Source organism: Petromyzon marinus, chromosome 22 (genome assembly GCF_048934315.1).
Source record: "Petromyzon marinus isolate PM22_M1 ecotype Great Lakes invasive population chromosome 22, UKy_Petmar_22M1.pri1.0, whole genome shotgun sequence".
In the NCBI taxonomy this organism is placed as follows: Eukaryota; Metazoa; Chordata; class Hyperoartia; order Petromyzontiformes; family Petromyzontidae; genus Petromyzon; species Petromyzon marinus.
Window position 1 is genome coordinate 17,090,319 of NC_133688.1, and position 15,604 is coordinate 17,105,922.

General features: G+C 52.1%; 1 protein-coding gene across 1 annotated transcript; it reads right to left on the reverse strand.

Moving 5' to 3' along the window:
• Positions 1–40: 40 nt before the first annotated feature.
• On the reverse strand, positions 41–12,639 carry AIF1L (allograft inflammatory factor 1 like). Its single transcript, XM_032958756.2, has 6 exons — positions 12,460–12,639; positions 11,288–11,349; positions 8,394–8,460; positions 8,190–8,231; positions 6,953–7,115; positions 41–2,240 (listed from the first exon to the last, which is right to left on the reverse strand). The coding sequence occupies exons 1-6, from the start codon at positions 12,503–12,505 to the stop codon at positions 2,153–2,155; spliced, it is 468 nt and encodes a 155-aa protein (XP_032814647.1). The 5' UTR covers positions 12,506–12,639; the 3' UTR covers positions 41–2,152.
• Between the last annotated feature and the right edge of the window lie 2,965 nt (positions 12,640–15,604).

Consider the following 15,604-nt stretch of genomic DNA (forward strand, 5'->3'; position numbering starts at 1 on the left):
CCATACACACAACAGCCTGCAACCACAACAGACAAACGTATTGCACAATTAAATACTTTATTTACACAGCACTACTAACACAATCGAGGTCAAACTGTCACGGCGGTTCGTGCTAATAATAAACGGTTAACTTATCGTATAATTAAACCATCTAAAGAGTAGTCTTTAAGAGTAATTGTTTCACGCGATCAATAAAAACTAAAACGCATTTTCTTAAATATCGATTTTCCATAGTGTCGACTTCTTCTTGAAAGTGTGACCTGAACCCACCCTATAAGTCCATGTAATAGTTGGGCCTTGGCATACCATTTTAATAGCAAAAATATGTACATTGCTGACCTCGACAGTACTTACAACTCCGGTCATGGCCCGTTTGCTGATTATACTGTTGGGAAGAATGTAAATTACCAGCAAGAACTGAATCCCAACACAGTGTGCGTATTTGTCCTGTTTTCCACCACTGCCCGTGGTCAGCGCCTCCACAGCAGATGTACGTATCGGGTACTCCGCGTTTAATCTCAAGAGCCCTGGGATTGTAGACGTCCAGTAGCTCACCTTTACCACGGACTTTCGCGAGCTGTTTTCACGCACGCGCTTAAGCAGCACGTTTTCACGCACGCGCTTAAGCCGCACTTTTAATATTCACCCATCGCCTGAGAAATCTGCGGAATGGCCCAAAGTCCTACAGGAACATTTTCGTCTCGCTTTAGAACGGCGGTTTAGTCGCAGCGGTGTCAATGCCTCTCCGCACGTGTGGCAAATTAAAACTTCACCGAAAAAAAATCTGCTGAGCGGATATCAAAACGTGCTCCACGATGGCACGGATTGGTCCCGTAAGCTAGACGCTATTGCCTAAAAATAGGCAATAGCGTCTAGCTTACCGTAATCACAGAACCCATATATTTACTACATCATTAAAACATTATTACGTTATAACATTGCTTTTCACTAATGGAAATAACAATTATTGATGCTTTATAGAAAGAAGCTAAGGTTGAAAAAAAACATTTAAAAACAGCAATATTTTCTACAGCTTTTCTCCCCGTTAGGTTTAACACATTTCCTGTGCGCTCGAAGGGGACTGTTCACAACATTATTCACCACTTGTTGGCGGAGGAAATGTTTTTCCGCCGTTGAAAACAATCCCGGCCACGTGTTGTGCGGTGCGTTGCAATGCGACAACAGAAAACCCGATGAGCTAAACCGGGACTGCAGAGACAAATATTACGGGGCGTGCTAGCTTCGGCGGCTCGCACGCTTAAAGTACCCCCTCTGGTTGTCGCACCTGAAAGGCATCACCTTCACCCCTCTATTTAAGACCTGGAAACAGGAAGACTTATTCGCAATTCTGGCAAATCGCCCGATGAAGCTGGTTGTGATCACCAGCGAAACGTCGTAACCAAACTGTAACTGTTGTGAGTGCTCCCCAACACGCCAGCTGTTACTGAAGTAGTGACTAATCGGCACGCTTTGTCGACGTGACAAATCTCACCAATTAGCCGCGTGTCGGGCTTGGTGGCGGGTTAACGACACATTTATATTGCCACGATCTAACCCCCCCCACCAAACCACCCCCCACTTTATTATAGACTAGCTGTACTACCCGGCTTCGCCCGGGACTTGGATTCACCACACCCGACCGCCTTTGTCTCCCCAGTGGCGTTGTTCACACCACAACAGTTACTTGTTTTTAGGCTGGGTCGACCTAGGGGAGGCTCAGGACCGGTTCAAATAATCGTCACCGGTGGTGGCCGTGAGCAGGAATCGAACTCGGGTCGCCGGGTTCGTAGCGCGGCGCGCTAACCGCTACACTACAATGCGTTACGCTTCCATATGCGCGGGTCACGTGACAGATTTGACGTCACAGCTCACTTGCCGTGCAAAAAATAAATTCATTATTGAGCTTCCCCCCCCCCCAAAAAAAAACCCACAAAAGTGTATTTCTATATTTTTTGCATGGTGTACAGTCTGGAAAAGTACCCACATGGCAAATTTCCAGTTTGTTGCATGTCGGGAAGTACGCTAAACATTTTGAACAGACACACATATTCACAACTTTGCCTTTTATATATATGGAGAAGATGGAGAAGATAAAGCCACACTCCTGTCGACGTCCAGACGAGCGGTCTCACGGCCCCATTCATCGTGGGCTCTAGGGCAGGCTCGCCAAGTCTCGCTTGGGAGGAGGACCGCTCGGCTTGGGATTTCCATCGCACCCCCTCCCCTCGAACAGCATAATCCTGCAAACGAGCACGCGCGAGAGATGTTAGTGCGCTCGCTGCGCGTACGTGTCTGTGTGTGCGTGTGCGGTGCTGGGGAGCGGTGGTGTAGCGGTTAGCGCGACGCTGCGCTATGAACCCAACGACCCGGGTTCGATTCCCGCTCACGGCCAACACCGGTGACGATTATCTGAACCGGTCCTGGGCCTCCACCTTGGTCGACTCAGCATCAAATGAGTACCTGGTGCGCTGTGTAAACATCGCGGCTGGTGGAGACAAAGGCGGTCGTGCGTGGTGCTGGCCACCCACCCCCTCGTGTACCGTTCCGGCCTTCATCGGTGCTCGCTAACAGCACGTGCCCTTACAGTCTGTTAAGGCTATACGGGGGATCTTTGTCTTTGTAGTACTGGCCACCCACCTTCTTCATGTGCGATGCCGGCCTTCATAGGTCCTCGCGAACGGCACCTTGCCCAAACAGTCTGTTAAGGTTATACGGGGGGGATCTTTGCCTTTGTGTCTTTGAAACCTGATCGTGTTTTGTTTGTACACCTCATGGTTTAAAGAGCTACGTTCTTATTTTGCGAAACTGATGAACGGAGGCGTACGATTAAAGTTCTCGCTCGAAGGGACACTTGCGCCAAGCGTTTCGGTCTTGGCTCCCGCGTCACCTCTCGGCCCACCCCCCCCCCTCCAAAAAAAAAATGGAAACAACCCGTTCTCCTGCAGTGGAACAATTCCGGCGACTGTTGCAGGCTTGGCTTTCTTGGCTATCGCGGCAGCCCGAGGGAAGCGCCTCTTGGGGGAGGGGGGGGGGGGTTGGAGGCAAAAGGCGCGGGGAAACGTCGGACCGGGTTGCCTGCCAGCGTGAGTGTCGCACACTCGAATGACCTTTGTGTTGGGTCAGGCTGTTCGCACGTGCCGCACGGGGCCAGCCACGGGCTGGCACATGCCACGGCGCGTTGAAACCCGGTCAAGCCGGCGCCAACTAACCACGTCCTTGAACCGCTCCAAAGTAAACCAGCCCAACGTCGTTTACTAAATATTCACGTCGCTCCGTCCGTGGTGCAATCGCAATGCCTCTTTGTAGATACGCGATGTGCACGGCGGGCAAGGGGAATGAAGGTCGCTTGCTTGGCTGGTTTTTGAAGGTCACGCCGCTGTAATAGTCGACTCAGTATTTGTTGCAATGTGCACGTACACATTTGTACATTTTAATGGTGAGGCAGTGGGCGCAGTGGTGGGCGCGCTGCCGCCTGAACAATAGCGACCCGAGTTAGATTCCTGGCCACGGCTAACATCGGTGGTGGGTGACATCAAACATGGCCCTGTAGCCTCAATTCCCCCTGCTCCCCCCCCCCCCCCCTGTTATTTTAATGTTATCTTTATTATTGTTAGAATTTCTTTTTTTTTTCAAAAGAGCACCATGCCAAAGGGACAAACGCCGTTAAGCCACGCTGCACATTTTTCGCATTTTTTAAACGAAAGGGGCCACATTATTATTCCCATTCTTTGTGTCTTTCGGTAAAGCCACGTAGATAGAAAAGTAATTAAAAAAAGGAACGACGTTTCGATCGCAACGGAAGCAATCGTCATCAGGTGAAAAAATTTCGCGGGAGAGCTTCTGAGGCAGGAAAAAATATACCGAAAGACCCAAAGAATATGAATTCCTGCAGTCACGAAAGCTTTAAGTCAATTATTATTCCCGTTTAGTTCTTCAGTATTTCTTTTTTAAACCTTTAAAGCACAAGATGAGAAATTTCAGCGCTTCGCGTTCGCTCACAAGGAGGTGGCCTCAGCGTATTTTGCTTGCCGCAGTTATCGCGCGGCGGCAGCCTGCCGAGTTTGCGGGGGCCAACCGGCACGGAGGCGACGCTTTCAGATGGGGGGGGGGGGGTGGGGGTGGAGGGGGGGGGAAGCTGCTGCGATGAATCCCAATTACGCCGCTCGACCGCCGTTATCCCCACAACCCACGGTTGCACTCGTGGCCACGTTAACGTAAAGAAGGGCAGCCCTGCAGCAATAGTTCGGCCCATCCCACGCCACTGCAGGCCGAGAGGGCCCGTGGAACGAGAGGCGGCGCTAGAGAGTGCCCCCCCTGCCCCCCCTGCCCCCCCTGCCCCCACATTCTCTCTCTACGCACACCTGACAGAGCCCACGTGGATGGCTTTTTATCGTCGTTCTTCATTTGATTGGAATTTCGAGAGTTTGTCATTGACATTGGTGTTGGTATTATGAGCTTCCTATTTTGCTTACATTTGATCTTTATTTGTGAGCCCAGTTTGATTTTTATGCACGGCGCTTTGAAATACCTCGGCGCTTTATAAAATAGAGGTGGTTATTATTATTGGGTCGGCTCCACGGTGATAGGGTAATTCTATGGTTCTTTCGGTAAAGTCACGTCGATAGAAAAAATAATAACAATAAAATAATTAAAAAAATAAAAAATAAAGTGAATACAAAATCATAAAAACATCACGACGTTTCGATCGCAACACAAGCGGCGGCCGTTGCGATCGAAACGTCGCGATATTTTTTTGTAATTTTTATTCACTTTATGCTCATTTGTATTTGTATCATTTAATTGTTATTATTTTTGTTCTATCTACGTGACTTAAACAAAAAAAAAGAATAATAGAATATGAATTCCTGCGGTCACGAAAGTTCTCAGGTAATAGGGTAATTTTTTGGCCTGCACTTCCACGCTGGCCAGACGGAAGTACCCAGACTTTGCCCCCCACCGCACGTGACCTGCTCGTCGGACTAACTGCCTGGCCGTTGTGTGCCCACGCGCGCGCTGATGGCTGGACAGACAAGACGATCCGGCGTGCTGATAACCATTTCACCACGGCAGCATCCCTTTGTGACGGTGTTATTTGGGTTGAACGTGCACGTGGCTTGGCTTGTGTACGTGCTTGTGAGTGACGGTCATTGCGGGGGCCCGGGGATCGATGCGTCAATCTTTACCGCTCCAAGCTGTTTGTCGACACCCACGCTAGAACGTCGGTGGCTACGTCACCTCTGCCGATGAACGAATCATCTCCCGTCTCAACAGACCTCAGAAGCTAAGCTGGGTTTCTGCCTGGGCGGTGTTCGGATGGGTGACCACCACCGCATCAATAGGGTGCTATAGGCTACTGTGAGCTATGCGGTGGGCAGTGCGGCAACATCATTTTGTCGCACTGCACTTCCGTGAGTTTAGGTCTATGCTCCCTACGTGTGCCCTCACCAGCCGGCACTGATCAAAGAGGCGACGTACGGTCGAGTGACCCGCGCGGTATTGGGGAGGCTTTCATCCAGCAGCGGAATGCGCTTGCCGCCGGCCATATCGCGCACGCAACTAAAGTGTGCCATAAAACGACTAAAATGAAGAATTGAAGGCAGGCTCGTGATCTACATCTGTGCTCGCGCGAAGCTGATTCAAAAGGCGAAACCATGTAGAGCCTCGCGACTAGCACAGCCAGGCACACGCAGGAAATCATAAATCAGCCAACCGTATACCCGCACGCACGCATGCACACACACACACACACGTGTGGCAAGGGGCCGCGTGGGTGCGCACCATCTGACCAGAGCAGGCTCCGCTCCTGTCTGAAACAAATGTCCCCCAAAGTTTGAGAAAGGCAGCGTGCCGAGTACTCTGACATCTGCGAGCAACATTAAAAAGGCTCTCTGCAGAAAAATGTTGCTGCGTGGGTCTTGACGTGATTCGGAGAGGGAAATGTTTCCAAACGCGTCGCAAAATGCGGTGAAAACATTTGCCCCGTGCCCACCATCCACCCACACACCCACGCAGGAACACTAAATCTGTGTTCCCCTGGGAGAATCAACGTGGCTTTGTGGGGAGTGAGGGATGTCCATTTGACGTCCCTCGACTGTTCGATGATTCAGATGGCAGTGGTTGTTGGGATTGTATGTGATGCATCGATTCGCGGATTCGTACGCTCACGACACGCGTGTCAAATTTACACGAGGATAGATGTTTACGTATAATGTGGAGTGGAAATATTTGCAAAATAATTTGCTGTTTTTTTTCCCACGTTTTCAGGCTAATGGAGCAAACAGAACTACACGCGGAATGGGAAAAAAATAAGAAATGTATTATGCCAGAAATTTTTTTTAACTCCTGAAATCCAATCGTGACCTCAAATTGAGACAATTCGTGGAAATGCTGTAGGGAGTAAATCATTAAATAGCTGGGGTGCAGCGGTGTCGATGAGATGTTCACTCCCTCGCCTGGTATGCAGGAGGCGATGGGTTCGATTCCGACCCTGAAGCCTGCTGTAAATTTACAGTTTGCATGTTTTCACAATTTGATAATCTATGGGTCATTTTCAAATCTGACAAAATTCGGACCCTGACTTTGGCACACGATGGCCTACTTTTGCAAACGACTTCAGATGATCTTTAACATATTTCGGTCAATACACTCGCAGTAATAACCAGGGCGGCTGCTGAATTCAAACCGCGAACCTCTGCGACAACAAGCGGCGAACGCGCTGACGCCCACGATGATCGATGATGATGGAAATAAAAGGTAAGATGATGACGACGACGACGATGACGATTATATTGCCGGTGAAGACGACATTGATGTCAGAGATGACGATGGCAATACAATCGGCGGTCTTGAAGATGATGTCGAAGATGATGTCGTAGACGATGGTGATGACGACGATGATGACATAATGACGACGTTCAAGGCAGCCGCCGCCGCTGCTGCTGGGCACGCTTACAGTTTGAGAACGGCCGACCGCTTGCCCAGCATCAGCGTCAGGAAGTCGCGGTAGCCGATGCAGTCGCTGTTGCCCGTCGTCACCTCGGCGATGATCTTCTTCAGCTCGAGGTGGGTGCGCGGCGTGCCCACGCGCTCCAGCATCTTCTTCAGCGCCATCAGGTCTGCGCTCGGAAGCACGGGAGGGAACGTCGGGGGGCCACCAACAACACCACCGTCACCAACCCACCCCCCCCCCTCCCCGCGTCAGCCTCCGGCCTCGCATGGCATGTGCCGGGGGTCAATCGATGGAGCCACGCGCGTCGCAAGTTGAGCCGCATCGTCCCGGCGCGCGCGGGCGAATGTTGCTGGAGGCCCGCGCGGGGCTCCGCTTGTGCGCGGGAATCTTCATCTCGGACGTGGAATGTTGCCGGCGAACTCGATTTTAAAAATCATTGACCCGTCCATTATTAAAAAAAAGTGATCTCGTGGTCACCTCCTACTTTTTTTTTAAATCTTATTGAGATGTCTGCTGGATATATAGAGGACGATGAGTTGAAATGTTGGCATGGAGTGGCGTGAAAGGACATACACATGAAGCAAAAGACAAAGATTTCTCCCTCCCCCCACCCCCTCCCCAGGTATTGCCTTTAACAGACTGTTGGGGCAAGTGCGGTTAGCGAGCACGAATGAAGGGCGGCACGGCACAGGAGGGGGTGGCCTTTGTCTCCCCCAGTGCCAATGTTTTACACACCGTACCAGGTACTCATTTTAGACTGAATCTACCCAGGGCACGCCCACGAGCGGTTCAGATATTCGTCACTGATGTTGGCCGTGAGCGAGAGTCGAACGCGGGTCTCTGGGTTCGTGGCGTGGCGCGGCGCGATAACCACTACGCGACCGCTCCCCAAGATTTCTATTACACATGCGTATATGCCGGAGTTAATCATTCCACCCCTACGCTCGTGTTTACTGTTTAACCAGTGGCACGGTACAAAGCGTGCCATTGATCGCGCGACTGTGCTGAGATCCACTGGGCAGATGAGAGTCAATGGAAGCATGGCGACTGAGTGGCGAGCTATCCAATAGTGGTGGTGGTGGAGGGGGGATATCAATTTCCCCGGAGCGTGGGATGTGTGTCGTCACAGTTTTGGTATTAACGTTGTGGGGGTAGTTGTTTATATATATACACGCCAGGAATGCAACATCAACACGAGTGAGCCAAAGAGTTAACATCATTAAAATGCCAAGCTCCTCACCAATTTCTTCTTCATCGTTCAGGTCGAAGTCGAGAAATTTTTCTATTTAGAGAAAGAGAGAGAGAAAAAAACAAAAGCATAAACATCAGAATATGGTTATCCCCGCAGAGGAGATGAAGCAGCTATGAGTGGCAGATTCGTGCCGGTAAGAAGCGACGTGTTTTAAGCGAACGGTGATTTGACAACAAACATCTTGACACGCACCTTTGTAGCGCTCCAGCTTTTCGGCGAGATCGTCCACATCTTGATAAAATTCATCTTCCAGGAATTCCTAAGTGGAGGCACGCACACACGTTGAAGCCAAAATAGACGCGGCCACCTTTACATAATCTGCAGCGTACGGCAACCGATTATAGCGTTTAAGTAATAGGCCTACAGTAGATGATCCGCATTAGCATCCCCAACGAATGCATTGCCTATGCAAAGTTGAACATGTTGTGTCGTTTTCTTTATTCATGTGAGTGAGGTCCGTCACATGCCGGGCCTTTCACAGTCACTTCAACAACGATCCGCGAATCGCACTTGGCACGATTAGGACGCGCGTGTGAAACCCAACTCTGCCGCGTCGCTACCGACCGCCGTGTAATCATTAAAGGCACTCTAATTGAATCCTGTTGCTCAACCGCTCTGGCGAGATCACGGAGGGCATGGGAAGGATTTTTTTTCGTAAATTGGGTTTTGGTGGCAAGGAGCCACGGGGGGGGGGGGGGGGGGGGCCCACGTTGCGTCGCCGAGGCGTGTTTAGAGGGCCCAACAGGGGCCACAGGAGATGTGGCCTGTCGAAAGTTTTAAGGTGACAGTGAGGCCCGGGTTATGGCCATAGGGCAGCAGTCGCCGGGGAAAATGGCCGGTGGGGCCGGTCTGTGTGGGAGAACTGCAGGTGTGATCAGAGTAAAATAAAAATAAAATATTTATAAATATTTTATTACCTCTAATGTGTACGCTTCATTGCTTGTGTACGCTCTCAATATTCGGCAGCCCCAAAAGATTCTTCCTCCTAACCGGCCACCCGTTTAGTGTTTTTATGGACCCAACTCCAAATGCGGTCAATGGGATCGCACACGGAAATTTGCGTATCCCGGGGTGTTCGCTTACAAACACCTGGGCCGATTTCAAGTCCCAGTCCCTCACTGGTGACAGTTAACAGCCAATTGTCCCTTCTACTCGCTGTGTTTCCAAATCCGCGGAAGACATACTCATTTATTTTCACACAAAGACAAAGATCCCCCGTATAGCCTGAACAGGCTGTAGGGGCAAGTGCTGTTAGCGAGCACCTATGAAGGCCGGAACGGTACACGAGGGGGTGGGTCGCCAGCACCACGCCCGACCGCCTTTGTCTCCCCAGTGGTGATGTTTACGCACTGCACCGGGTACTCAGTTGAGGCTGAGTCGACCTAGGAAAGGCCCATGACCGATTCAGATAATCGTCATTGGTGTTGGCCGTAAGGAGGAATCGAACTCGGGTCGCCAGGTTCGTAGTGCAGCGTGCTAACCGCTGCACTACCGTTCCCCACACAAACACGCGCATGCACACACAAAGGTCAACCCTACTGTTATATACTGTTATATAATTTTATATACTGTTATATACTGTTATATACTTTTATATACTGTTATATACTGTTATATACGGATGGGCCGCAATGAAAAGAACCCGAGTGTTAAGTTATGCAAACAGCTACAACATGTTGTTATGCTGTGTCAATCTTATTCGGATATCTGTAGACGCTGTGGAGTGATGACTTGGCAGTGCACAAAGACGATGAGCTCAGGCTTAATTACTTTAAGTACTGAATTAGAACAACTAATGCAAATTAGTGGCACCGCGGGAGCCTGGTATACAGGAGGTCGTGGGTTCTATCCATATTCTGACGCATTCCTGCGGAGGGAGCTGGTAGGAACGTTGGGTTGCTCGGTCAATGGCCAGGGTCAACGGCAGCACCACGTGGTGTATTCCGCAAATATGCCCGACTGTGAGGGCGGGCACAAGCCGGAGTGAGTAGGTTAAACGTTGAGTTTGATAAGGGCACCACGGGGTGACCAGCCCTTCCCCACCCAGCCCCACCCCTCCCACCCCCCACCCAGCCCCACCCTCCCCACCCAGCCCCTCCCCACCCAGCCCCTCCTCACCCAGCCCTTCCCCACCCCACCCTCCCCACCCAGCCCCTCCCCACCCTCCCCTCCCCTCCCCACCCAGCCCCACCCTCCCCATCCAGCCCCTCCCCACCCTCCCCTCCCCACCCAGCCCCTCCCCACCCTCCCCTCCCCACCCAGCCCCTCCCCACCATCCCCTCTTCACCCAGCCCCACACCTCCCACTTTTGGATGCACGACGGACGGACGGACACAATAATCCCCTGTGGGCTGGTGGAACCAGGAGGTTCCTACCAGTGTCATTATATATGAGGTAGATGCCGTGAGCTGGCTTAAAACACGTTTAGACATAATTATTTGCAGGATTCTGTGGCATTAGCGATTAGTGACAGCGAGCGAACCTCTCAAGACAATTCCCAGACTGTATGAGCAGCATCGGAAGGGGGTGATCTCCCTATTCATTGGTAAGCGAAGGGAATTTCTAAGGGAGAAAGGACAATGGTGTTCTCTGGAGTGGAAGGCAGTTTGCATGCCGGGGGGGTGGAGGGCGGCTGGGTGGAAACAGTGGTCTAATGGTAATGAGCCATTGATTAATTCCTAGAAATGCCCACAATCACGTTATACCGCCCAGCTGGTGGTGAGTCCAATGGCGTTCGGCCACCTTCCCACGCGTGCCGCTGTCTTACGAGTGCTGATATACAGTGGGGGGGGCAGTTGATTGGTCAGGGCGGATGCGCGACGTTGCGCTTCAAGTGTCTGTAGACACACACTACAACACACGGCTTTTCCGTGGAGGTTCGGTTTGCGTGGATGAGCAGGCCATATACCCGACTGGGGAGGGAGGCGCCTCTCGAGAGCCGACTCTAAGCAGAGGTCCTCTTTCGCAGGGCCCTGCGCCTTTACCTTACAACGCGGTTAGATCATCGGCAGCCTACGTTGCGTCGTCATCACAGACTTTCCGCTACGCCGGCGGCGGATGGTTCGGTCGAGCAGAAGCGCAATGACCTTGTTGATGACCTCCAGTCGATTGTCCTGTGCCGCCTTCAACTTCCCGAAAGCTTTTCCGCCTAGAAAGAGACCGATAGCGAAACGAAACAAAATGATAATCTTCATTTGAAGCTTTCGTGACTGCAGGAATCCATACTCTTTGGTTCCTTCGGTAAAGTCACGTTGGTAGAATAATAACAGATCACGACGTTTCGATCGCAACACAAGCAATCGTCATCAGGTGCAAAAAAACTGAAGCAGTTTTTTTTTTGTTGCTGTGGCTGCCCCACCTGATGACACAAGTAATCGTCATCAGCTGTCCCACCTGATGATGATTGCTTGTGTTGCGATCGAAACGTCGTGATCCATTATTTTTCTACCTACGTGACTTTACCGAAAGAACCAAAGAGTATTAAACAGAGAAAATAACTTACGGCGAAAGATGGCAGAGAACCAGGAGACGCCACCAATACGAGCTGCATCAGAGGACAATTTCGTTGATATTGGATCCTCACGAGAGTTATCGTGACCACCCCCCACCCCCCCCCCCCCCGAGTCACAGACACACCGACGGACAGACATAAGTAAATAACTAAGCAGACGAAACGTGTCCTTCAAATTGTGTTCGGCCGAACTACTTTGTAACAGCAAAGGCGACGTTTTGGGCAATGGCCCTCCTTCATAGCGCACTACATTGTAGCAGTCGTGTCCCGTGGTCGTGGCAGGGAGTTTTTGTTATCGTCACGGTCTCGACTTGACGAGGGTGGTGTACAGGGCATTCCACAGGGCACGCGACAAGTCGCATCAGTGGCGACAGCCAGCAGCGCGTAACACGGGAAAAGAAAGACCGGATTAGCGTGGGCTTGTAACTTTTATCAATTTTTATTATACTTTATTACGACTTCATTCAAAACAAATTACAACCGCCACACTTAAAACAAATCTGCGGCAGAGAGAACAACAATAAAACAACAGCCGCAACTAGCGACGCAACCGCAAAAACCACAATCATCAGCATTTGAAATCATCATCGTCATCAATCATGACAATCAAACTGACAACGCGCGGCTTCAAGTGGCCGTGACGCAACGGATTTGAAAGCGCGAGGGAAATCTCACGCAACCGCTTGCCTTTGCTGCTAATTCACAACGACGACGACGTCGATGATGGGAGGCTGTCACATCACTCACCTTGGTAGTCGTGCTTTGATTTCTCGGCCGCCGTCCCTGGAGCCATTGCTGGCTGGCTGCTGCTGCTGATGATCTGCTCGCTCGCTCGGCCTCTCGAAGTCGGCGGTACGGACCGAGGAAGAGCGCAGTTCGCGAAGATTACGGGGACTTAGACTCCGGCTCGTGGGGGGAGGGGGGTTCTCGGGGTGGGGGGAGGGGGGTTCACGGGCTGGGGGGAGGGGGGTTCACGGGCTGGGGGGAGGGGGGGTTCTGGGGTTGGGGGGAGGGGGGTTCTCGGGTTGGGGGGAGGGGGGTTCTCGGGTTGGGGGGAGAGGGGTTCACGGGCTGGGGGGAGGGGGGGTTCTGGGGTTGGGGGGAGGGGGGTTATCGGGTTGGGGGGAGGGGGGGTTCTCGGGTTGGGGGGTTCTCGGGTTGGGGGGAGGGGGGGTTCTCGGGTTGGGGGGTTCTCGGGTTGGGGGGAGGGGGGGTTCTCGGGTTGGGGGGAGGGGGGTTCTGGGGTTGGGAGTGTGATCGGGGCGGGAGGTGTCGTGGGGCTTCGCTTCTGCCGTGGCCACATCTAGCGAAGCGCCCCCCTCGCAACTTCCGTCGCCTGACGTCGAGAGCAAGAGGAGTGGCGAGGCCGCTATAAAAGCGCGCATTGTAGCGCGCCCGAGCCTTTGTGCGCTAGACGCTGGGGCGCTAACTCAACAATGCGCGCATTCTCTCTCTCTCCCCCGCCCTTATAACAGCCACAACCACCACCACCACAATCATCGCCATCATCATCGCCACCACCACGACCCCTCCCTCTCGCTCTCCGCAGCGCTCCCTGTTGCACGGGACACGCGCGCGTGCCGAGGGGAGTGTGAAAAATTGCGACCTCTCTCTCTCTCTCGGGTCCCGTTTTGGCGACTTTGCCATTACGGGCAGCCAAATCGGCGTCGTTATCAGCAGCACCGGCAGCATCGTATCAGCAGCCGTGGTCAATCCACCGCTGGATGAAGCCCACCCCCACACCCACCTCCACCGCCGCACCAACAAAGCCGGCTCTGTTTCTCGCGATCCTGAACTTTAACTCACGAGCGGAGAGACCACCCTCTCGGTCTTACACACGCCTTGACCTCGCATCACCTCGCATCGTGACTCCGGAGGGCGTCCTCCTCTCGTCACTGCCGTCACTCGCCTCGAGTACACCGCGGCCCATCAACCCTGCTGGCCGCGACGCGTCCTGCCCCAAGCCCCAACTTGACTCAACACTTTGAATGATATTTTAAAACCTGCGTGTGTTCTCTCATCGGCGTGGTCACTCTGCCTGGCTTGCAATGTCATTCCAAAATTTGTTTTTAATTTCTATACTCTTTGGTTCTGTCGGTAAGTCACGTAGATAGAAAATTAACAGATCACGACGTTTCGATCGCAACACAAGCAACCGTCATCAGGTGAAACAAGCACAGCAGGAGAACTGCTCATTTCTCTCTACGCATTTTGCAGGAGCCGAATGGGACATTCGACTTCGGGGGGGGGGGGGGGGGGGGTTGGAGCAATTAACAAACGCGCACACACCCGCGCGATTCACTCACTGTCGTCACTCCTGTCGGTGACAGAAGCGACTGAAGCGCGCTCTATTTTTAGAAACGCGGTGCTGTTGCCACTCTAGTACCCGATTAGCGCGGCTAAGACGCTTGGGCGGTGACGCAGAGGTATCGCTCGGGGTGGGAGGATTCGAAGCAGTGGGCCTCGCGTGACCGCGGCCCCGTCTCGAACGAAGTCGCGGGCCGTGCTGCACCACCCCCCCCCCCTACCTCTACGGACCTGAGTTCCGTTCCCGTCTACGGCTCACATCAGTGGCGAGGGAATATCTGAACCGGTCCGAGCCGCCTTCCGACTCACGCGTTCACCAAATCGCGCTGACCATCGTGTTGTGAAGTGTGCATAAAACAACCCACATTACCGACACGGATGGTCGCATGTCATGGTCAAGGCGCTACATTAATTAAAAACAAGATGAGCAGTCGGTTGGCAATGTGCTGTGAGTTTAGGTATCACACTGTAACGCAATGGGTTCACGTTTCCCATGGAGGCGCCAAATTATCTTCCTACCGATATTAGGAAGCCACTGGACCAATGCACTTTTAAATCGAAATGGAAAACTAATTTATTGAGAAATCCGTTTGGTGTTTAGTTTGTTTGTCCTTCCTCCGCACCTCCGATTAGCACCGTTGGCTATGTACGGCGTGGAAGAAGTTCAACATACTTACATACAATGCAATATCGTCTGGTGGGTGGGAAGCGCTACCCCATTAGTAACTGGTTGCATTGAACGGCAGTCGTTCAACGGAGTCTCAAGACCACTTCAAGGAGGGTCCTGCCATATTGGGATGTTGTGGCCGATTTTCCATCTTTTGTTGAACCCAGAGAAGACTTACCGCGCGTCCCACGAGGTTGCTTCAAACATTCAAGGTGATCTGCTAAGCCAAGTGGTGAGAATTCATGAGACCAGGATGAGTCTCATTTGCAAGTGTCCGTGACATGGGTGACTAAAATGATGACAAAAGCAACCTCCCCCCCCCCACAAAAAAAAAGTACAGCAACGAAGCAAACAGAATTCGGTCCACGACCAACGGTGTCACTCAAACACTGCCATCTTCTGTCCGTAAGTCGCAACACCTGGTCAGCCCGCGGAGGTGGTGCTCTCGGGGAACCACATCCAAGTACTGAGCAGGCTAATCGGTGGCTTAGCTTCTGGGAGCCTTCGAGATCGGAGGGTGAGTTGGCCGTATGGTGAAGGTTTTTGTCTGCAAAGAGAGAGACAAAGCTGCGGGGAGCGGTGACAGCTGCGACCCTGGTACAGCTGTGATTCGTGGCCAGCAGACCCAGTGAATGAGAGAAGTGTGTGTCCAAGCTATTTTTAAAAAATATATCGCCGCACATAATCGACCCGGCACGCCTGAGTTCCAGAAACATTGATCAAACATCACCAGCACCAGCAGCACCACAACAACCACCACCACCAGAACCGGCACGCCTGAGATCCAGAAACATTGATCAATCATCACCAGCACCACCACCACTGATAAAAAAAATGTGTTATGGAGAACAGGTAGATTTTTTTCTTGAATGCAGCTGTGCGGAGTTTTGCTCTGAGTGTTGTTGTTCCCTCGCTTGC